The following is a 24962-nucleotide window of genomic DNA, read 5'->3' as shown; positions in this document are numbered from 1 at the left end:
GAAAACACAGGGAATTTGGAAATCAGGGAAAACCTGGAAAACACAGGGAATTTGGAAATGTCAACTTGGTAGACACCCTGTTTGATAGGATAGGATGCACGCGTCTGTGATTAAGGATTGCAGTACTAACAGTGTCTCATGACATTGCCCCTACCCATTCGTAGTATACTTCTCCATGATACTTTACGCATGCTTTACCGTGTATACTTAGGCAAAGCTGACTTTTGGGAACCAACATCATGCAGTGCGTCATTCCTTCCAAGCTTTGGAAGCAATAGCAACAATTACAAAGGCACAGTCAGTGCCATTGCTGACAGCAAAGATAAACATGGCACTAAACAGCACGAAGCTTTGTAGCGAATGTCGAAGCAGCTAGGCATACCATTGTCGTGATGGTGGCTACGGTTACCAGCAGATCTGCGTGCGAGAGCGCTGTTTTGAGTGGGCGAAATAATAAAAATGACACGGCAACAAGTCCAGAAAATCGGACAGCGAAGGGCTTTTGCGTCCGAAATTTCAGACACTCTTATACATTGACTCTGTGGGATACATGGCAGTGCTACAAAGACATCCGAATTATCGGGCATCGGGGAATTATCGGGCAGAAGTGGGGCTTCTGGAAAATCAGCCGTTGACTGTACTTCAAGGTACGCCAAAAAGAGACATTAAGTTATGCTAGATTGGTAGGTTGTAGATGTAGTATAGCAAAGACATCAATCTTATCCTCAGCAGAGTCATGTTGTGATGCCAGAAATGGTAAAAAAAATGTAAGACAGATGGCACTGCCAAGTTTAGCTTCCCATGTTGACTCCCTGTGATGTCACAGACTTTGGTAGTGCCTGCTCAAAGGATTATATTCCATCAGAATTGTGAAATATAAATGTGTCATAACCTGGTAACATTTACTGGCTTTGTGTTGACAGAATTTGCAGACAAATACATGAAAATGTCTCGGTGCAGACTATGCAAATGCATTACAATGGCACTTATGACATAATATGATAAGTAATACTATTGGTTGCTAAATTCAAGATGTGTAATTTCTTTTGCATTCATTTCTCTGGCGAGCAATCAATATCTTTTTGATGAAAAATTGCAGATGAACTCTCAATAGAGTCACAATCTGCTACTTGAAACTGATTTAGTGTTACTGTGCACTGGGGGCCTCCTGAGATGACTTAGGTTATAAAAGGCAAAAAGAAAGTGATGACTTTAGGAAGAAAATGGAACAAGCTGGCATGTGTGAGACACCTGCTCTGAAGAAATCTGGTCTCACCCATAGGAGTAACAAATAGAACTGTTTATGTATTGTTGGTTCTTGAGCAATAAAACTCAGCTGCTATCTGAGCACTCGTGGCATCTGTTAAAACTTCTTTTTTTTTTTTTGCATGTATTTCCCGTGCTGCCATTTCAGTATGTCGAACCATTTCAGCTATTGCTGACTTAAGTGAATTTGTGTCAAACCTCACATTTACTGTATACACAATTCTAGCAAGCTTGTGCTTGTATTTCATCATGTACAATCCACGTTTTGCATTTATCTGATTGTGCTTGACATTTATTTCTTTTTCATTTGGGTGGAGTTTTATAGTGTGAAAATATTTACAGGTTGGTTGCGTAGTGTTCGACAAGACGGGCACTCTCACAAACGGCATGCCAGTGTTGACGCGCATGACGCTGCTGGTTGGAACTCGAGTCTGTTCTTTCACCAAGCTACTGCTCCTGGCTGGAACAGCTGAGGCCAACAGTGAGCACCCCATAGGAACTGCCATCACTAAGTTTGTCAAAGAGGTGAGTGCTACCCCACTACTTTATCAAAATTGTCTCAAGGCTAGTCTGTTTAGAATTACACTCAACTGATGAGCTCACATAACAGTGGAGCTAGAACAGAGAGAACCAGGAGAGTTGTGCTGGAGGCTGCTTTACCAGGGTCTTAGGCAATGAAGCACTTCCAGTGTGAAGGGGGCTGTTGTCCGCTGTAGGCTACTGTCTGAATAAACGGTTTCTTTTTCCTCAGAAATTTGATGTGAGGAAGTAACTGATATCGCATGTTAGACAGATACAGTGGAATTTTGTTGATACGATTCTGCTTAATACGTTTTCAGATAATTCGTTTTTCTTCTTTTCTGGCCAACATCCCATAGGAGCAGTATTTTTTCATACGATTATTGCGATCACGTTTTAACCTGAAATTGAATAATACAACTGCAGTGGTGGGCTTTTACTGGTTTTTCTAAAGCTAATAAATTTATGTTCCTGTGTACCAGCTTAAATAACATTCCAACGACCCACAAACAACGGGTTAAGCCTCTGCCACACTGGAGAAAGAAAGCATGCGGCGCACTGCTGGTGACAAACACTGACTCTCGGTGTTCTGCTGCTCAGTTGAACGAGGAAATGGTGCGACTTTTTTTTTAAGTTACAGAAGAACTTTTTATGGACATTAAAAACAGTTCAGTGCAAACTGACAAGCTATTTCACTGATGCTGAATAAAAGTGCATTGGCTGCGGTTCGCATGGTGTAGAGTGATGCTGCTCTGCATGATGTGTTATGCAGACCAGTATCACTGGACACCACACGAACCTTCGCTATTCAGTTTGTCACCGAGTACGCCTATATTCATACATTTTGGCGCTTACTTTGGCTAATACGATTTTCGGATTATATATTATGTTTTCGGGTTCCCGTGAAGATTATATCAATGAAATTCCACTGTAGATGCAAACTCAGAGGCGACGTTCTAAGAACAAATTTAAAGCTACCATAAAATTGATATTAACATTCCAACATAGTAACTTACAGTAGCTGACGGATTTTTCGAACTCCAAAAATTTGTACTTTGTGGATATTCTGGACTTCATAAATGCACCGTCAGGGTTCCCATAGAGCTAATGCATTTTCACTACCATTACCTGTGAGAAATTTTGGCCGCAAAGTTCCATTTTTCAGACTAAATCACTCGTTCCGAGCCACGCTACTCGATCTTGGAGGCTGCCATATTGGATTTTCCGCTGGCTTGGCTTACAGTGGCTCGGTCTATAGCGCCCAAGATTGGAAGCACATGCCATCCTTCTTGCTCTTCCTTGGCTGACAAAATGCTCCAGGGGATGGCACTTTTCCTTTTTTCTTCTCTTGGTCAGCGCTATCAGTATTATCACTTAATGCAGGATGTTTTCTTCCCCCCCCCCCCCCCCCCTAAGGTTTCGGTTGCTTAAAGCAGTGAAACACAACACTGAGGGTCCTGCGTGGGCTGAGAGTATGTCAGGACAGCTGAGGTTGACTTACGAGCTGTTGAGAGAGAATCTCAATTGTGACAAAGTTCGAGCCCCATACCACTGAGCTTGCTATCAGTTGATAGAAATAGCTCATATTCGAAAATATTTGCTTCTATATGCATCTCCTTTTTATTCGTATTTGAGAATGTCCAACTTGATTTGCAATTTTTTTCGAAGACATTGACGGAGCTTCGACGAGTACAATGATTCTGCCACGACTCGCGGCTGCGGCGGAACTCTACGACCACGAAATCCAAACCTGGACCGTCCAGCAGGTCTGGGTGGCTCTTGAAAGACAAAGGCCGAGCGAAATCGATGGAATGTTGCCCCCTCAAGCCGACCGACCGTGGGAATAACACGCGCTGGAGTTGAGTAGAGACCACCCGCTGAGAACACGTCAGGGCCGGCGTCGCGGCACCATTTAGTCATGGTGTCGTTCTGCAGGCGACTAAATAAAGTTGTTTCCTCCTCCTCGAAGACATCTTATTTGCGGTGCATTTTACTAAACCCTCCCTTCTATTCTCTTTTTGAATAACATAAACGCTACTCCTTAGTATTCAAATTAGATTAGGTTGTTTAATTTTTTGTCCTATGCTTATTAGAGAGTGACAGCATCGGGCGACATGGTTTCAGCCCGTCTTGACATAAAACATAGTTCTGCATCACTCAGGGAATTTTGCAAAGGTACTCAGGGAAAACCTGGAAAACTCTGGGAATTTGGAAATGTCAACTTGGTAGACACCCTGGGATCACAAATTTTCAGGTTCATTTTCTGCCGATTATGCTGGCTTTTGTCACATTTTCTTTCCCTCCCTTGTCCCTCTAATTCCAAACTTTAACCCAATGTCCTGTTACAGCTAAACAACTTCAACCCTCTATGCTTCGTTTTTGTTGTTTTTGTCTTACTTTAGTTGCTGTTCATCTTCCATGGTCACTCAGTCGCTACTCAGAGCATGAGGTGGCTGTTTCAGTTCCTAGTAGTGGTGTACATATTCCAATGATGGTAGGTAGCTTGTATTTATGTGCCTATTAAAGAGCACCAATTGGTCAATATTGATCCAGAGCTCTTTACTGCAGTGTCTGTCACACTCCCAGTGCTGCTTTAAAAGTTTGTTAAACTCAGTCAATCAGCCAGTCAATCATTTTACCTGATTGTTAGCTATGCTGTTGTGTGTTATTACCATCTGATGCTAAAAGATACTCAGATTTGAACTTAGTCTTTATTGCCACGAACTGTAGAAAATTGGTTATGTTTAAGAGAGATATATATTTTTCCCAATGCAGACTCTGAAGATCGATTGCCTCGGGAAGTGTGAGGACTTTGGGGCTGTCCCTGGTTGTGGTCTGCGGTGCCGTGTGTCTGGTGTGGATGCTTTGCTGGGCAACATTGAGGATTTGGAGCACCTTGTCACTAACAGCAAACACCCTCGCAGCAGCTATGTGGCTTCTTCAGACGATGTGATGATTGACCGGTGGATACTGCCAGCCCGAATGCGGGGTGACACCTTACTCAGTCCGCCCCAAAACATCTTGGTTGATGTGCCAGACACTCAAGGTGGGCCACTATTTAGGGCTTTCACTCACTAGCTCAGTTACATTCAGCGAAAATTCATAGAGAGCCGCTTACTATATCATTCGTCATGGCCATTCTATACCTACCAACTCTCCTTAATTTCTTTATTTTACTAATGTTGCTTCAAGTGCTACGAAAAGTAAAGTCGGTTCATGAAGAAACCTTGCTTGTCGATTTCTGACCTTACCATTCAAAGTCTTCTGATTGTGAAAGGACACCAGAGGGGTACTTGCTTTGAGCAAGTTTATACAGACACATTCTTAAAGCAGCTGAAATCCACAGCAGCAATGTTACTGAAAAGGTATCTTTGTTTTGATAATAATGTGTTGCTTGTAAGGCTCTGCTGTTTCAAGTTTTCTGCTGCTTATGTGCATTGGATACAGGCACTAAATCACCGTTAATAAAGTGCATATGTAACCGATAAAAGGCATGTGCTCAAGGCAATCTTTACAAAATGTGTACTATCCCGTCTTCCCCATCTTGCTCCTCGGTCGATCTGCTAGATTTTAAAAATTTCAAAGTTGGCTGGTGTGCCAGGCTGTGTGCCCTTGTAACGTAAAATCAGTTGAGTACAGGCCTTGGCCAAAAGTGGTACAATTTCACCTCTCGCAGCATGCAGCATTGGCAAAGTTAGACATTGTGCAGTGTATACAGCAGAGCTACCATGGGTTCAAAACGGGCGTGGAGAGCCCACTGTGCATCTTTGGCATTGTGCATTTCATGGAGAAGTTCTTGTGATGCAATATTAGGGGCACAATATGTATGAAGCCATTGAAATGGAATGGGCCAAGATGAGTTGTGCTGCTCCTAACTATAAAGAATACAGTGAAAGTTTATTGATATTTGCTGCATCAACTGAATTGCATGTTCATGCTGTTAATATCTTAATGAAGTTAGTGTGGTAATGTACTGTAGAAATGTTCTGAAATGTCGCAAGCATACTGTATTTACACAATTGAAAGTTGACCTATTTTTTTAAAGTTGAAAATCTGAAGTAGGGGGGTCGACTTACAATCGATACCAAAATGTGCACCGCCAAAAAAGCGAGACCAACGAGATATCAGGGGAGCTACGACGTAGTTACAATTTTATGTTTGCTCTATTGCCCTACCTGCAGTTTTCGCTATCCTGTGCGTTTGTTAGCTTTTCGGAAGGGTTTTTCGACATTTTTTAGAGTTTTACAGAGCATACAACACTCGTAGATAAGTGTCGATAGTTGATGGAAGTGCCGCGGTTCCATTCGCAGTGGCACCCCAGAACATCAGCGCTTGCAGGGAGTACCGATAGTTCATGGAAGAGCAGACATCGCTCACATGTTTCTATTTCCCTGTAGCTCTTTGTTTGACGCCTTCGACTTGACTGCCGGCTACATGCTACTTCCATGCTTCCTTAGTCGTCATGAGTGCTCCAGGCCCACTAAACATTCGGCACTCATTCACAGCAGCGTTCAAGAGGACTGCCATCCTTTACAGCGAAGAAACAAATCACTGTGCAGCAGGCCGCAACTTAGATGTTTCTGAACGGGTGGTGCGAGAGTGGCGACTGCAGCGCAGTAAAATTTTCACCTGTGATGGCAAGCAAAGAATTTCCTGTGGGCTGAAGTCGGGACGCTTTGCGGAGCTGTAGGCCAAGCTTGCGGGGTACGTCGCTGAAATGTGTGATCGGTCCCTGCCAGTGAAGTGCGACATGGTCATGAAACAAGCCCGGATCTTCGCCTTTTAAGGAACTGCTCCACCGTAAGTAAAACGAGTGGCTGGCAGCAGAAGATCGCGAACTTATGCCAACTGGACCTGTCAAAAGAGCCTCCCTGACGGTTGCGTATGGTTGGGTGCATTCGGCGTGGACTGCTGTTCCACAAGATGTCGTAGTGGAGTCGTTTGCCAAATGTGGAATTTTGCTGGACGACGACGCGCTGTGGGACCGTAGCGGCGATGACGATGGCAGCACTAGTGAGGATGATGGCACAAGTGAAGACGAGTAGCCAGTGACTATGCCAGCTACTAATAAATTTTCATTATGGAATGCGCCCTCGGGTATGCTCTTTTTTTTCCTTTTTTCCTGTTACTCGATATGGGGGGGTCGACTTGCAATCATGTAAATACGGTAACTGTACCTGTTTCAGTGTATATGTTCTTTCTGCTTGGTATCATTTTTATACGGGGTTGGTGCATTTGATGTGTTTTGTTTACCTCACCCAAAAAATTGAGTTTTATCCTTCTCATCAATACCTGAGGTAACATTTCAGCATTGAGTCTTATTAGTTCATGGGCAGGCATGGTCCTGATAGTCCTGATATTTAGTTCTTCAGGCCCGTGTTGGGGGAGTCATAAATGCAAGTAAACCGTATGGGTTTGGGTTCTGCAGAAAACTTGGCCCCCCGTGACGGCAGCAGCGTGGTTCTAATTGGCAACCGAGAATGGATGCACCGCAATGGCATTGCGGTTGACATTGAAGTGAGCCGCTTCATGGAGCAACACGAAGAGAAGGGCGAGACGGTGGTTCTCTGTGCCATTGATGGTAATCAATCTCTTGACGGCATACCTTATTAGTCATGCTATCTTGTGCTGAATGAATTCTGTTACACCAAGAACAGTTGATGTGCCTTAAGGTGTGAAAATGTGAGCTGCGCTATGCACAGTCAAAATATTTGGGTTGTCGCGATTATGCAGAATGCATGCTACAATGATGTGCGTATTGCCATCTATTCCCGTTGACTTAAGCTTATGTGGTTTTTGCAGACACTGGTTGCCTTGACATCATTGATGTACTGTTGCTAATTCACACTCTTCTGCATGCTTCCTCCACTCTGTCTCTTACGTCTGTTCTCCATGCCTTTATTTCTACATTGGCTCTGTTTTTATCTTACCTCCACCCCTTCTTGAACACTGCTTGCCATTTTGACCATATTTTCAAGCATGCATAGCTGCTTTTTCTCTTTCACTGTTAACATTGTTGCCTCTTCTTTTCCTCAGTTTGCTTACTCAGATGCATGAAAATTCACTATATTGGCCCAGGAGAAGTTCTCATACCCTGCTTTGTGTCTAAGAAACAAAAGGCTTCATAGCATCGCTAATGTATACAATAAATTTCTCTTTTCTATGTTTGGTTTGACAGGAATGCTGGTCTGCATGTTGGCAGTTGCTGACACTGTCAAGCCTGAAGCCAACTTGACAGTCTACACATTAAAAAAAATGGGCCATGAAGTCATTCTTCTAACTGGAGACAACAAGCGCACCGCAGCTTCGATAGCTCGTCAGGTATGTGCGGCATTTAAGTTTCTTTTATCAGTTTCAGTTGCTGTTCTTGTGCCTGGGCTTCATCCTTCTGCGCTCCAAAAAAACTGTTTTCTTGCGGATCGCAGAGTCGTGAAGGGATTCATCAACCATGGTGACAAACCAGCTGTGCAAACAGTCATGATTGTCAGGTGTTGGGATTATAAAGACAGCTTACAGTGTCTGGGCACGCATGCACAACGCACAGTAGTGAAGGATTAGAAAAAGAATTATGCTGACCTCGGCGTCAAAAAACAGCCTATTGTCTTTCTGAGTGTACTAATAGTATTGTGTATAGGCCAGGCATGTACCCAGGATTTCGGGGCGGCGGGGGAAACCCAAGATAACTTTTCTGTGCCAATGAGAGGAGGGGTACCTTTACTAGTGTAGATGTGAATAATGCCCACCGTTCGCCATAAAAATGCATAAAACCGCAAAAGAGAAATGAAATAAGGCGTATCTCACAGGTGTATGCCTGTGAGATAGACCTCTCCTTCGGTAGCCAAACAAGGAACCACATAAAAAGGACTCGCGCAGGAAGAACACTGCCAAGAACGAATAAACAAATGAAAGTGTAGAATAACGATTTCTAGTAGCGTTTTCTTTTTTTTTTAGCTCTGGAAAAAATACAGAAAAATATATATTTATGGAACAATCACAGTTCTTTTAGATCCCTTGTTTGCTGCTCTACCACGTCAAGTGCTAAAACTGACTCGTGTTGTTATTTGGGAAGTTGCGTAACGGTGCGTGGCTGCCAGCCCTGTACAACCGTGTAGAGCACAGAACGCTGCGATTCTAGATGTACTGTGCCCACTGCGGAAGGTTAGAAAAACACCCAAATAATCAAGCAGAGAAGTGGCTACATCAGGAGGTTAGACTGATAATGGGAGAAGTGTCATTCAAAACACATGGAATCCTTCTCCACTTCTGGTAGCGTTTTCTCTACTTCCTTTATATATAAAAAGATGTTGATTCATAAATAGTTTCACAAGCAATGGCTAAATTTGTTAATTTTCATTTTCCTTCCTGTTTGGTTGTTGCCTCGGCTGTCTCCCTTAGTAGGTCGCTTAATTTTTCAACTCCTTGCGACTCTTGTTTCCAGTTTATAATTTTGTATGAAAAGTGCTGTACAATTGGGGAAAAACCAGACGAGGTAGCGAGTGACATTCAAATTGCTTATGGGTTTAACGGTTATTGCAGGGTTTGATCATAGACGTTGTTTCGCATGATTTTATTTTCCACCTTATCTAACCTGTATGATGGGTATATGGTTCCGAGGATATGCCAACGTTGTGGCGAGCCATCACTCGAGAAAATAATGAAGCAAAAGGAAAAGTTAAACGCAACTGGCGTTGTCTCCAGCTGCAACTCGTTCCACGAGCATACAAACCAGCTGATTACGAACTGAATTTTTTTCCTGGTCCCTGGATCGGTCTAAACAAAGAAGGTTAAACTAACGAAGCAACAGCGATGCACGAGACCATTGCAATAGACGGTGACAACTTAATGTATCTCAAGTTAATCGCATTTGCACTGAATCGATGAGAAAACTGGCCTTCACACTGAAGGAGATGCCTATAACTACCGCTATCCAAAAGGAGTGAAAAAGGCAGCAAAATGTTGTTCGCTGATTAGCTGTCAAGTCTCAATATTGTCTTGGTGGCGCTTTAGGAATGTGTGTCAGGAGTGGTGTTCGGGGGGGAGGGGGGGTATAATCTATATACCCAGGGGTATAACCCTGGGTATTTGCCTGGTGTGGGCCATAGCCAAGAAGAAGCAGTGAAAGCAAAGTTGATCTCTTCATTCAGTGGCCCTGCTTGTACCTGACAAACAGGTTATCCTCCCCCTAAGGTGATGGGGTTCATGACAGCACAACAAATGTACAAAGGCACAAGTAGGAATGTGGATAACAAAAAGAAAGGAAGGGCATTGAGAACTGGAAGTAATTTATTGTCATGTTTGCATTATTTTGCTTTTTTGAATGTGACCGTTTCTCACCGTTATATCACTGCTATCGAATATTGTTCAGTGGAAGACTGTATTTGAAGATTCTTTAGCATTGTCATATATTCTATATCAAAATGGTCTTGTCTAATCAGATTACACCCGCAACACGAATACTGTTGTGCATTCTCGAATGTAGGTGAACACAAGAGATTATTCTGAAATGTACACACAAACATTGCGAATACATTTGGTTCGTGAGCTAGGATTTGATAACCAATGCCCGTGCTCACCGCAATAGTTGTGAGTTGAGTGTTGCTTGCTTGAGTTTTCACCATCACTACAATATGACATCTGTATGTACCACAGCATTTGTCACAGGTGCAATCTGGTTAAAGGATGCCTTTTCGCTATAATATCCACAAGAACATCCACAAACTTTCGGATACAGTGGGCACCCTCTGTATCTTGTGCCCAACGGTACATGATAACAGTAATAATCTGGCAAAAAACTAAATACCAGCAAAAAGTAAAATAATGAACACATGAAAATGTTTCCTTTTAAGTGTCATTTTGTCACTCATAAATAGACTTGTACATACCTGCCAACTTCTACAATTTAATCGTAAAATGCCAGATATTTAGAGCTTGTATGTGATTGTTGTAATCCTGCTGTTATATTATAGTTTTGCATTTGCGGCCAGTTTATAGCAAAATTCATTTCAAAAGGAAACAAATACAGTTATCCACCGATAGTCTGGAGGCTGATTTTTTGGATCAGCTTGTTTATATAAACCCATCAGCAGCAGTGCCATACTCTCATAAAAGCAATGCATTATGGTGACTGAAATTTCGGTCACCATTCTGTGTACTTTCAGTTTTTTGTGGCACAGATCATTCTTGCTGTGACTATAGAGGACAGTGCTTATTCATAGATTCTGTTCTGAACAGTCTACAATTTTCCTAATGCTACACAGTTAATATTTCCTGCATTAAAACAAATTTTGTTATTTTTCATCACATTTTTCTATTTTTTGCCATGGTCTGATTGTGTAATATAGCCAGGGGTGCATGCTTCTGCTGATAATTAGTGCTGCATTGCTGTAAGTCTCTGACATAGTTAAAAAGCACTAACTCTAGATCTGCATTAATGACACATTTTCTCAGTACTGTCTGATACCTCGTTATGCCTTGAATTTTTTAGATTCATTGTAGAATTTTTTATATAATGCATGGCTAAGTTTACTTGAGTTTTGCTTTTTCAGTCTAATAACATTGTGAGTCAGACTGAATTACAACAAGCTGCTTTGCATTGGATATTGTTTTCACAAGCATGCTGATGCCTTGCATCATTTCCAGGTTGGCATCAAACATGTCTATTCGGAAGTGCTTCCATCACACAAGGTGATGATGATCCGAAGGCTTCAAGAGCAGGGGCGGCGTGTTGCCATGGTGGGAGATGGCATCAATGACTCTCCAGCGCTAGCTCAGGCTGACATTGGCATCGCTATTGCTAATGGTACTGACGTTGCTGTTGAGGCTGCTGACGTTGTTCTTGTTCGCGTAAGTAGCGACCATGTTTATTTATTTATTTGAACATACTGCTAGCCTCACATATGAGGCGGTTGCAGGAAAGGGGCAGGATACATATTCAAGAGAACACAGTTCAAGTAGGCTCGAACATAGATAAGTTTGGGTGAACAAGGCAGTACAAATGCACTCTATAATCATTACACAATTTCTATAACAGGAGCGGGGAAGAATGGTAGTAAATGCCATGTTGGGAGGTTTAGCACACAGAAGAAGAACAAGGAAAGAAAATTTAAATTTTTTGGATGTGCAATGCGTAAGAGACAAGATTCAGCAGGTGTTTATGTCACAGCAGAATACAAGACACTGCTAAGGGAATTAGAATGCCATTGTACGAAGCAGCTCACCTATGTGCAGATCGTAGCTACAGAGCATTGTTTGATAACTTGGCGATAAAAGTTTCGAGTGATGTACAGGTGACAACGTAATCAAGCAACATGTTCCATTCACGGATTGCATGTGGGAAAAGGAGTACCTGAATATGTTGTTGCGAAATCTGTATTTTGTTAAGTGCTTGGTGTGTTTTGTTCGAGAACTACGTGTATCTGTCTGTAGCAAGTAGTCACTCGCATTGATTTTCGTACTGCCATTAAGGAGAAGGAAAAGAAACTTAAGACGAAGTAGTCGAGCTCGATATTGTATAGCGGGAAGTTCAGCTCGCCTTAATAGTTCTGTGGGGCAGTCAAGACGGCGATACTTATTAAAATAAATCTAATCGCTTTCCTTTGTACGCTCTCCAATTTTGCTATGTACTGCTTACGGAAGGGAAGCCAACATACTATTCCATATTCCAGTATAGAGCGAACTAGTGACAGGTATGCTAAGCGTTTGGTATCTATTGATGCGGATCTAAGCAGCATTTTAACGAGTATAGAACTGCCAGTGATTTATTAACAATATATGTTACCTGCTTGTCCCATTTAAGATCTGATGAAATTATGACGCCCAAATATTTATACTCTTCTACTTTCTTTAACATCTGTCCTGGTAAATAATACGGGTAGTTCATGGGCGCTCTTTTATTGTCACTGTCATACAAACTGTTTTCTCTGTGTTAATCACCATCTGCCACATTTGGCACCATTGTGTTATATTTTCAAGTGCACTGTTTAAGGTTATCTGATCATCACGACAGGTTATTTCCTTGTAGGTAACACAGTCATCTGCAAACATTCTTACTGTGGCGTTAGTATTACAGTCGCCGACCGTTTATTCGGACCTCACGGGGACTGCAGAAATGTCCGAATAAACAGGTGTCCGAAAAAGCAGATTAAGAAAAAAAAAATGAAATCCTTTATTTCCACGCACTTATTCGGGCTCGGCAGTAGGCTTGAAGAAATCGTGAATGCGCCGTTGCACGCTATTCCGTTTACGCGCAATCAGATAAGCCTGAATCTCTGAGAGGGTCGTACAGTCAGTATAGGCGGCTGAAAGCACAGTCACTGCTTGCGATGGCAGTCCGCATGCGATGGCAGCGTAGCACATGGTGAGTCATCTTCCGACTCAAGAGTCATCGTCCGGTGGTGCAGCAGAAACCTGACGAATGATCTCGCCGTCGTCGAGTTCTGCGCACGTCAGTACAGCAGTGTCAGCACCTGTGAAACTGTCAAATGAGACGGTGTCCGGAGTCGCAATGGAACCACTGCGCACGTCTCGGCAGAATATTTTCCGCGTCAGTAGGGAGCACATTGGAAGGCGATAAATCTTAGGCCTCCCGGCACCCGCTTGCCGGCATTCCCCAGCGCAGTCTGCGCGGGCACTGTCGGCGCCATTAGAGACTTGACGCGATGTTTCCGTATGCCGCGTTGGATCACCGAAACCTCGACACAGCACACAAACGAAAAAACGTGGCCTGCTCGCAGCGTCGTGCGCGAAGAAACAAATCAGCTGCTGGATTGTCTTGACATGGCCTACTAAGCTGAAACCGGAACTGCTGCAGAGCCACTCTATCGAACCAGGCAGAAACGATGATGATGAGCGGAGATTTTTAGTAGCGCCACTTCGTGGGGCAGCAAGGAAGCTCCGTTCAAAACAAAAATGGCGTTCAGCAAGTCGAACCATGCACCTGTCAGAGTCGGTGCATGGTGCTCTCGACCGAGTTGGCTCAAGAAGTGTCCGAAAAATCAGACGAGAGGTTGCAAGGTGTCCGAACTTTCGGCAGTTGTTATACATTATGGTCTATGGGGAAAATGGCGGTGCCGCGAAGCTGACCGAATAATCGGGCATGTCCGAATTTTCGGAGTCCGGAAAATCGGTCGGCGACTGTAATGTGTAAATCATTGATAAAAAGAAGAAAGAGGATAGGAGCTAAAACGGCTCCTTGTGGGACGCCAGATAGCACATCACCGAAATCCGAAGCGTAGTCTTTGAAACATACATATTGACGTCGACCTGTAAGATAACTTTTTATCCACTTGGTGATGTTGTGGTCACCAAGGTAGTGGATAAGTTTTTGAAGCAACTTTGGATGGGAAACTCGATCGAATGCTTTAGATAGATCTAGGAATATCATATCGGTTTGACTGCATTTGTCCAATGTAATCGCTAAGTCATGGATTGTCTCAATCAATTGAATAGTCGTAGACAATCCTTTTCTAAAACCATGCTGATTAGGGACAATTAAATAATTTTTTTTTCTACGAATGACACTATGTGTTTTAGGATTATATGTTCAAGGATTTTGCCGGCCGTACAAAGTAAGTGAGATTGGTCGGTAATTTGCTGTGCTGGTAGGGTCACCGGATTTATGTATAGGGATAACCTTAGCAGTTTTCCATTTCACCGGAACCTCGCCCATTTGCAATGACTTAAAAGAAATAATCAGCAAGAACTTGGACATCCATTCCGCGTAGCGCTTCAAAAATGCATTTGGTATGTTGTCAGGACCACAAAATTTTTTGGGGTCTATTTCAAGTAAGAGGGAAAAAATTCCCGATTCGGTTAAGATTAAGTCGTCTAGTTTTGCTGAGTAGCTAGGAAGAAATTGAAGGTTGGGTTGTCTACTGTTGTCTTGTGTAAATACTGAAATAAAGTATTCATTGAACTCTGTAGCCTTTGCCATAGCTTCAGTTGGTGATGGATTACTGGTCTGACGTGACTTCGAATTAAGCTATTAAGGAATTAAGGTAAACTTAGACGGAGATGTTTCGATAAAATTACTTAAGGTGACATTCATGCATTCTTCTTTTGCCTTTTTTACGGCTGACTTTAGTGCTAGGGAGTTTTCGCGTATTTTAATAGTGTAGCCTGGTAGCGGTAGTTTATGTCTCAGTTTCCTTAATCTGGCAATTTTTCGCTTTAGTTGTATTATGTTTCTTGTTATCCAAGGGTTTGTCTTACATACTGGTTTGATCTTTGTGGGAATATACTTTGATAAGCAGTGCTGAATGATTCTTTCTGATGTTGACCATAATCCATCCACTGAAACTGTATGATCATTCGAGAACGTTGTAAAAGTGGAGTAAGAGTGATCTAGATAATCAAGAACGCTGACGTCGTCGGCATTCGCCCAGTCGAAAATTCGTGTACTCCCTTTTTGGGTAGGCCAAGGTGCGCCTAACAGTAAGCAACATTTAGTAGCTTCGTGGTCCGATATGCCGTCGACGTACAAAACAGTCTTGCATATGCTCTTAAACATTATTTAGCACCATGTACTTGCTAGATAAATGCATAGAATGATGCAAACCATTTGTAACAGTGCACATTTAAATCTGCAGAGTATTATGCATTGTTTAGCGCTTTAATGGGACAGTAAAATTGAATGAGGCAGCCACTATAATAGCTTAATTACAAGTTGCTTACAAAGCATGTAATCCTTAGTTATAATGATGCATTCCTGGTTCACTTATTGCATTTGGTTTATCATTGAAGTTGTGATGCAAGTTCGACAGGTTCATTCTGTCATCATCCTATTTCAGAATGACCTCCTTGATGTTGTCGGCGCCATAGCCCTCTCTAAGGCCACCGTGAGAAAGATACGTCTCAATTTTTTCTTTGCCACTGTCTACAACCTTGTCGGAATTCCACTGGCAGCTGGTAAGTACCTCTGTAAGTCTCTCTCATGTATTTGTGGTGGTTTTAGCTTATCGCTTTGAGTTGGCAGCAACTACTTTCCTAATGTCAAGTACATACATTGGCAGGGTGGTGTTGTCCAGTATTTGTATCAACACAGTTGACTTCTATTACTTTGACCGTGGTAAAACCGCAGAACAGTTTGTAATTCTCCATCAGTTTGACTTCAGGAAAATGTGGACATATTTGAGACTTTTGAACATGACAGAAATAACAGGTGTTTGAAATTATCTAATACTAGTTAACAAAGTCAGCCACTTTATCAGTTATTCATTGTGTTGCCTTGCCAGTTCTAGCTGATGTGAAATTTGCATACCTAGGTAAGTTGTCTCTTTGAAAGTGTCAATACCTGTAGTAACCAGGTCTTATGCAGAAAAGTAGGGAATTATATATATATATATATATATATATATATATAGTCACAGTCGGTAATGTGGGAAGAAGAGGACGCTGATGGTGGCCTCGAAGACGACGAAGAAGAGTTTAGTATTATCGCTTCTCTACGCTTGTTGGCTCAGCCATTAAAAGCCATCTGTGAATAGACGCACACTTCTTCCTTCCCGGGACATCATTGATGGAGTTGCTGGGTAATCACTTGCGCAAGACGGAGCTCCGCAGCGGACATAACCTGGCCACCATATCACCCGAAGGAGAGAGCTCAACCACGGCCCTGTTGTCTCCACCGACGGTCATCCTGGCCCAGCCTCGTGACCCTGGCATGTTTTCCGGGATTCACAACATTGACGTCACTGACTGGTTGCTGAATTACAAATGGGTCAGTGCACACAACAGGTGGGATAGCAAGCTTATGCTGGCTAATATAATATTCTACCTCAAGAAAACAGCACGGGTCTGGTTTGAAACACACGAAGAAGAGATTACAAGTTGGGACCAGTGCAAACAGAAGCTTTTGTTCGGCAAGCCCGTCGGCCGCCAACGTGCTGCGAAGAAGGACCTTGGGACTCGTGCACAGACGTTCGCTGAATCTTATGTGGCGAATATTCAGGACGTCCTCACTCTTTGCCGCAAAGTGGATAACAATATGGCAGAGGCAGACAAGGTCAGCCACGTGTTAAAAGGCATCGTGGACGATGCGTTTAACCTGCTTGTTTACAAGAGCATAACAACGGTCAATGAGATCATTAATGAATGTCGCCGCTTTGAAGACTTGAAGAGTCGCCGCATAGTTCAACAGTTTACACGTCTACCCAGTACTGTAGCTTCATCAACATGTGAAGACATTTGTCCACCACGTGAGCCCACCTCCTGCGAGAATGTCGTACGTATCATTCAGCGAGAAATCGAAGCAGCATTTCCTGTCACACCACTGACGCAGTGCTTTGACGATTCCCGGCCGCTTTTATCTCTCATTCAGTCGGTCATTCACCAAGAACTTGCCAATGTAGGTCTTCCGTTGATCTGCTCCGCCAGCTGTCCAGACTTTGCCTCATCTGCTGCCTCTGCCCCTGTTCACCGAAGCCAATACGCTCCATATTTGAGCTATCGCAACCCGGCCAAATGGCGCCCACATGACTGTAGACCTATCTGCTTTTACTGTGGACGTGTGGGCCACATCTCTCGCCACTGTCGAAGTTCCTGGCCAGCCCACTCTCGACCAAGCTTTCCCGCCTACCATCGCTCCCCACTGAATCCTCGCCCGCCATCACTCTCCACCGAGGTTGAAGACGCAGCTGACAACACTCGAGCCACCGCGACTATCCGCTCGCCATCACCACATAGTCACCACTCCCGTTCGCCCCAGCTGCGTCGCTCTCCATCCCCAGTCCATGGTAGAGTGTATAAGCGTGACTGAACGAGGACGTAGAAAGAAACAGATACACAGACACTTTCTACGTTCTCATTCAGTCGCACTTATGCACTCTACCATGGATTCTAACCAACCAGCCTGCCAAAGTGTTTTAACATCCATCCCCACCTTACCGTCGCCACTCTCCGACAGGAAACTGACTGGGGCAGCTCCTGGAGGTGACGCTGCTCTAGAACACCGGCCTGAAATTCCTCTGCTGACTCTGCCTACTGATCGAAGCCTTCTGGACGTGCACGTGGATGGTTTGCCCGTTACAGCACTCATCGTCACTGGAGCCAAAATTTCCATCATGAGTGCGGAGCTTCGAACGCGCTTGAAGAAAGTACTTGCACCTGCTCCGACTCGACTGCTCCAGGTCGCCGACGGTGGAACTCCGGCTGTGCTTGGAATGTGTACTGCTCGTGTCAGTTTCGCCGGCCGCCACTCGTCCGTTTTGTTTAGTGTGCTCGAACGTTGCCCTCACAGTGTGATGCTCGGACTCGACTTTTTGGCCGCCCGTTCTGCTCTGATTGACTGTTCAGCCGGTATTGTACAACTTGACCTACCCCTATCTGTTCCCATTGACCTTCCTGCTCAAGCTCCAACTCAGCTTCGTTCCGCGAATTTTATTCGCCTGCCATCTCAGCAGTAACCTGCATCCCTGTTTTAGCCTGCCCACCTGTGCCTGACGGAGACTATGTCCTTATGCCCGCGACTTCAGTCCTGCTTTCTCACAATGTCTCCTTCCCACACACAATCGATTCTGTTGTGGACAATCAGACATGTCTTCCCATCCTAAATTTCTGACAGTGCCCACAAGTACTTCCTCGAGGCATGTCTTTTGCCACGTTGTCACTGTTGCACGAGTGCCACATTTTCGCTCTATCTGTTACGCCGTCTTCGACCAATGCTCATTCTGCGCCTTCTGCATTTGCCCCGACCGACGACTTTACAAAGATGATTGCACCGGACCTCTCAACCCAACAAGCCGCAGAGCTTCGTGGCCTCCTCGGGCCCTACTCCGACATTTTCGACCTGTACGATCGCCCTTTGTGTCAAACTACGGTCGTGAAGCATCGTATAAATACTGGCGATGCAGCACCTGTTTGCCGACACCCATACCGGGTGTTGCCCTCTGAGCGACAAGTTATCCAGAGCGAGGTTGACAAAATGCTTTCCAAAGGGATTATTGAACACTCTTCCAGCCCGTGTGCTTCCCCTGGTGTTCTCATCAAAAAGAAGGATAACAGCTGGCAATTCTGTGTTGACTATCATCATCTAAACACGATCACCAAGAAAGATGTTTATCCACTTCCCTGCATTGACGATGCTCTTGATTGTTCCACGGTGCCACTTATTTTTCATCTATAGACCTTCGCTCTGTATATTGGCAAATTGCCGTGGATGAAATGGACCGTGAAAAGATCACGTTCGTCACACCAGACGGCCTATACCAGTTCTGGGTAATCCCTTTTGGCTTGTGCAATGCCCCGGCGACCTTTGAGCATATGATGGACATGCTCTTGCATGGTTTGAAATGGTCCATCTGTTTGTGCTACTTGGATGACGTCATCATATTCTCTTCAACTGTTGCGACTCATCTTGAAAGACTTTCATCTGTTCTTTCTGTTTTTTGCACTGCTGTCTTGCAGCTCAACTCGTCCAAGCGCCACTTCGGTCACCGCCAAATAACCATGCTCGGACATCTCGTCGATTCGTCAGGCATTTGCTCAGACCCCGCTAAAGTTCATGCTGTGCAGAATTTGCCCGTACCAACCTGTGCCAAAGATGTTCGCAGCTTTATTGGCCTTTGCTCTTACTTCCGCAGGTTTGTGGAAAATTTCACCCATGTTGCCCGTCCCCTGACTGACCTCCTGATGAAAGACGTTCCTTCTTTCTATTGGGACTCTGAACAAGCGTCTGCTTTCTCGCAGCTCATCACGCTGCTCACCGCACCTCCTGTTCTCGCCCATTTTGACGCCTCCACTTAGACAGAAATCCACACTGATGCCAGTGGCTACGGCATCGGCGCAGTTTTAGCTCAACGCCAATGTGGGCACAACCGCGTTATCGTCTATGCCAGCCACCACCTCTCTCCTGCTGAGCGCAATTACTCAATTACTGAACGTGAGTGTCTCGCCCTCATTTAGGCGGTGGGCAAGTTCCGACCCTACATATATGGTCGACCATTTACAGTTGCAGCCGATCTCCACGCCCTTTGTTGGCTTTCCTGCCTCAAGGATCCTACCGGACGCCTCGGTCGCTGGGCCCTACGGCTACAGGAATACACATACACTGTGGTCTACAAGTCGGGTCGTCTACATCAGGACGCCGACTGCCTGTCTCGTCATCCCGTTGATGTACCGGACGGTTTAGTGGATGTCACACCGATCTGGGTTCTTTCGCTCTCTGCCTTGCAAGACATTGGTGCTGAACAATGACACTATGAATTGTTACGGCCCATTTTAGAACGCCTGCTCTCTGATCTGTCTGATCCATCTCTTCACATGTTCATGCTACAAAATGGCATCCTGTATCACCGCAACATGCACCCCGATGGGCCCGAGCTCCTAACTGTCATTCCATCTCATCTTCGACAGATTGTACTGCAGCAACTGCACGACGTTCCCACCGCTAGACACCTTGGCGTCATGCGGACCTATGACCGAATTCGGTGGCGGTTTTTCTGGCCCCGTCTCAACCGCTTCGTCCGGCGCTAGATTGCCGCATGCGAGTCGTGTCAACGCCGTAAAAGACCAGCTGTGCCTCCTGCGGGTCTACTGCAGCCTTTGGATATACCGACTGACCCTTTTTTCATGTTGGCGTTGATCTTCTCGGATCATTCCCTATATCAAATGACGGAAATAGGTGGATATGCTACGGACTATACAACTCGCTGTGCCATTACCGGAGCCCTACCGACCAGCTATGCTACAGACGTCCCTGATTTCTTGCTTCACGACGTTATCTTACACCATGGTGCACCTCGTCAACTTCTCACCGATCGCGGAAGATACTTTCTTGCCAAAGTCATAGACGACCTACTTCAATCACGTGCTGCTAAACACAACCTTACTACCGCTTACCATCCTCAAACTAACGGTTTTACCAAACGCCTGAACCGCACATTAACTGACATGCTAGCAATGTATGTTTCCTTTGATCATCGCGACTGGGGCATTGCTCTACCATGTGTCACGTTTGCCTACAATTCCTCGCGCCACAACACCGCTGGCTATTCACCCTTCTATCTCCTCTTCGGCTGTGAGCCGACTTTGCCTTTCGAGACTCCTTTCGACCACGCTCGACTCGCCGACGGAGTACACTCGGGATGTCATAGCCACAGCGACCCAAGCATGCCAGATTGCCCGCATTCATCTTTTTGCTTCACAGACACACCAGAAGTGCCGTTACGACCAGCGCCATCATGGCGTGGACTACGAACCAGGTGCTCTTGTGCTAGTTTGGTATCCAACTTGGCATGTTGGTCTTTTGGAGAAATTCCTCTCGCGATACTATGGCACTTACTGCATCCTTCGCCAGGTGACCCCTGTCACATATGAAGTGTCTCCGCAGGATGCCACCGTGCCTTCACCTCTCTCTGACATCATCCACGTCAGCCGTCTCAAACCTTACCTTTCTCAGACCGATGAACCCCACCAATAAGGTGCTTTTTCCGACGGGGGTGATGTCACAGCCGGTAATGGGGGAAGAAGGGGGCACTGATGGTGGCCTTGGAGACAGTGAAGAGGAGTTTAGTATTATCACTGCTCTACGCTTGTTGGCTCAGCCATTAAAAGCCATCTGTGAATAGACGCATGCTTCTTCCTTCCCGTAACATCATATATATATGTATGTGTGTGTGTGTATTACCTTGCACAGTGCTTTGTGTGAATGTGTGGCTCTTCTTCCACATCTTTTAAAATCAACAACAGTGTTGTTAACGATTCATTAGAGATTTCAGAAGCATTTAATACATATTTTCAGTCAGTATTCACCTCGGATGATTCCAGTTGTTTAACATTTGCAACTAACGATTCATATGCAATTGATGATATCAACATTAGCCTAGAAGGTGTTTTGAATCTCATACTAAACTTAGATACTAAAAAACCAGCCGACCTTGATGGAATTCCGAATTCCTTTTTAGTACGATTCTCGCTATGGACATCTAAATATCTGTTCATTATATGTCGGAAGTCCCTTAATAGTGGCGTTGTGCCTTCCTGGAAAAGAGCTAAAATACTACCTTTATATAAATATTATAGAAAAACTGTAACCTCATGTAAAATACTAGAACACATAATCTATAAGAATATAATACTGTTCCTTGAAAATGATAACCTATTGAACAGTTTTTAGCATGGCTTCATGTGCGGTTTTAGTACTGTAACACAACTTACGGAGTTCACTCATGACCTTTCCCATTACATCGACTTAGGTAATCAGATTGACACCATTTTCATTGACTTTAGCAAAGCTTTTGACACAGTACCACACTCTAAATTGCTTTTGAAACTCAATAATATTCTAAATAACCCTCAGTTTAGTGTCTTGGATTTCCAGTTTCCTTTCTTTGCATTCCCAATTCGTATGCTATGATTCTGCGGATTCGTCTGTAGTCGACGTCACCTCAGGAGTCCCACAGGGATCCGTACTTGGCCCTCTACTATTCTTATTGTTTATTAACGACCTTCCAGACCATGTCACTTCAAAAATACGCCTCTATGCAGATGATCGTGTTATATACAGCCCAGTTGACTCACTCGCTGTTCATCAGCGCCTTAAAAGATGCCTTTGTTTCATTTTGTGACTGGTGTGCTACTTGGAAAATGTGCATAAATTTTGATAAAACTGTTATAATGTCTTTTACTAAGAGACACATGCCCGTACGTTATGATTATATATGCAACGGTGTACCACAAACACGAGTTTTTCAATACAAATATTTAGGCGTCATTTTTACACCCACCTTGTCTTGGTCTAAACATATAGATTACATTTGTAGTAAAGCGTTAAAAAAACGTGGTTACATCCGCCAGACGTTGTCTCCTGCTCCGAGGGACACTAAATTAGTAGCATACAAAACACTGATTCGCCCAATTTTAGAATATGCTTCCTCCATATGGAACTCACATAAACAATGTGAAATTAATTGTGTTGAGTCGGCCCAGAGGAAGGCTATTCGTTTTGTTTACCGTCGCTTCGACCGAGACTTTTCACCATCAGCTGCTCTTGCGGAATTAAACCTCCAGTTTCTTTCTAGAGGGTGGCACATAGAATCTCTGAAGATTTTCTATTCTTATAAGAACTCTCTTTGTCACCTATCAGATCCCTCCCTTTTAATGCTTGCTTGCCCGACTTCAACTAGAGCTTATCATGCCTCTAATATCAGACCACTCCATCCACGCACTAACACTTTCAAATACAGTTTTTCCTCCCGCATGATTGAACAGTGGAATTTGTTACCTGCCAAAGTTCGTTTGTTACCCATTTCTCAGTTTTTAAATGCTATTGCTGATGTATAGTTCCTTCACATTTTTATATTTCTATGAATTTGTTTCTGCATATCATAATCGGTTTTCCTTGCATGTACACCCACTCCTGCCATAGCCCTAACGGGCTGCAGTATGTATAAATAATAAAAAAAGAAATTTATATATATATATATATATATATATATACACAAACGAGAAGAAAGGGGGTTAACCGAGGGGCCCGATTTTTATTAGTCATATCATGAGAAGCCAACAAACACTGACACCAAGGACAACATAGGGGAAATTACTTGTGCTTAATAAATGGAATGAAGAAATGATAAATTACTGGAAATTAAAGTGGATGAAAAAACAACTTGCCGCAGGTGGGAACCGAACCCACAACCTTCGCATATATATATATATATATATATATATATATATATATATATATATATATATATTGTGGGAGATATGGGGTTCTCCTCCGTACTCTTGGGGACAAAGGAACGACAACACAGTAGTGCAAACAGTCACAAGGGCATTTATTGCACCTTTCATAGATCAATGCCTGCTGGCCGAGTTGCTATCCCCAAAACATGCCGATGGGCGCGCGACAAATCTAGAAGTCCGACTTACCGCGACCGCATTGCGAGCGAATATGTTCGCCCCATGCTGGATCCCAATGCCTGGTCGCTCGCGCGTACTGTCACGCGAACGGTGTCCAAGGCGGCCACGCGAGACGGTCTCGCAGAAGCATGGTCGGCGCACGCGCGGGCGGCACGTCCGTCCCGCTCGCTTCCCGAACCCAAAGAGGACGCGCCTTGTCTCTCGGCGCCCGAGTAACCCCGCCGCGGCGCGACAGTCGCGCCATCTCTCGCACCGCGCTTGTACCACTCCGACCGCCGCGGGCGCCAGGCCACGCGAGCCGTGCGGGAAAACAGCATATCAGGGGATGCGCTATGCGGGAAAACATCAGGGGACGTGCGAGAGTCGCGCAACCCTACATCCCCCCAACCTTAAATCACTTCTTATTCCGGCGAAACATGTCACACGGTCTAACATTAACCCGTGCTTCGCGAACAAGATAGTACATGCAACAGTGGCCGTGCTGAGGAAATGTCCGCACGCTGTCCATAGCATGCGAGCCGACTGTCCTTGGGTACACCGCTGGCGTCCGCCGGTCACAGCAGCAGGTTCGCAGACTCGACGGCACGATTCCAGGCCAGGACTCCGGAAATGACGACGCAGTAGTCGGTACGAGCAAGTGTCGCTCGCGCCGACGCGCCCTGCTGGCAAGAGCCGCCGTAGCTGTCGGTGACCGCTGGCTCCTTTGTCCGCCGCCGAGGGTTGTGAGCTGGATGCAGGAGGCCGCCGAAGTCGCTGCGCCGAACTGGCCACAGCATCACCATCGCCCGGGGTGGCTCGATCGTAGTCCGGAGCAGCAGCGCAGACGATGTGCAGGTGACAGCAAGCCAGGGGTGACTCAATTCACGCTGCGTACACTTAACACACTCGGTAAACACTAAAGTAGTGCAAGGGAGAGGAATTCCGCATGCGCATCGCCCACGTGGTACGATGTTCAACTCGGCTAGCAAAAGATCGGGCAGCTACTCAGATGCTAAGTTCAAGTGAACGAAGCTCGCTTCCTTGAGCCGAACGAGTAATTTCAATTCGTGCGAGGCTAAATAGAATGAGGGAAGCAAATTGCAACGCCTCAACGCCTCGGTCCACCAGGTTGTGTCCCTCCACGTGCGACAGGCAGCTTCGTAAAGCCTTAGGCCTAAATCGTCGCTACCCTGACAACAACCGGCATCCAAAAACAACACCCAAAATGGGCGCAGAACAGGCAGCCGCGAGGAGACGTTAGCTCTGTGAGGTGGTCCTACTCCGCTCGGTGCACACAGCATCCGAGTTGACGGCGCCCATCGTCCCAGACGGTGTCGGAGCGC

General features: G+C 44.8%; 1 protein-coding gene across 1 annotated transcript in view; it reads left to right on the top strand.

Annotated features, from left to right (window-relative positions):
• The window catches only part of LOC126535792 (copper-transporting ATPase 1-like), a 69616-nt gene that overhangs the window by 38932 nt on the left and 5722 nt on the right, over nucleotides 1-24962 (top strand). Inside the window, exons 14-19 of the mRNA XM_050182598.3 lie at nucleotides 1609-1791; nucleotides 4561-4831; nucleotides 7214-7366; nucleotides 7964-8106; nucleotides 11425-11628; nucleotides 15573-15690. Coding sequence (XP_050038555.1) covers nucleotides 1609-1791; nucleotides 4561-4831; nucleotides 7214-7366; nucleotides 7964-8106; nucleotides 11425-11628; nucleotides 15573-15690 — 1072 coding nt within the window. The remainder of the gene's footprint in view (nucleotides 1-1608; nucleotides 1792-4560; nucleotides 4832-7213; nucleotides 7367-7963; nucleotides 8107-11424; nucleotides 11629-15572; nucleotides 15691-24962) is intronic.

This window comes from Dermacentor andersoni, chromosome 4 (genome assembly GCF_023375885.2).
Source record: "Dermacentor andersoni chromosome 4, qqDerAnde1_hic_scaffold, whole genome shotgun sequence".
Classification (NCBI taxonomy): Eukaryota; Metazoa; Arthropoda; class Arachnida; order Ixodida; family Ixodidae; genus Dermacentor; species Dermacentor andersoni.
Note: the sequence above shows the minus strand (reverse complement) of the source record. Positions and strands in the feature narration are given on the sequence as shown.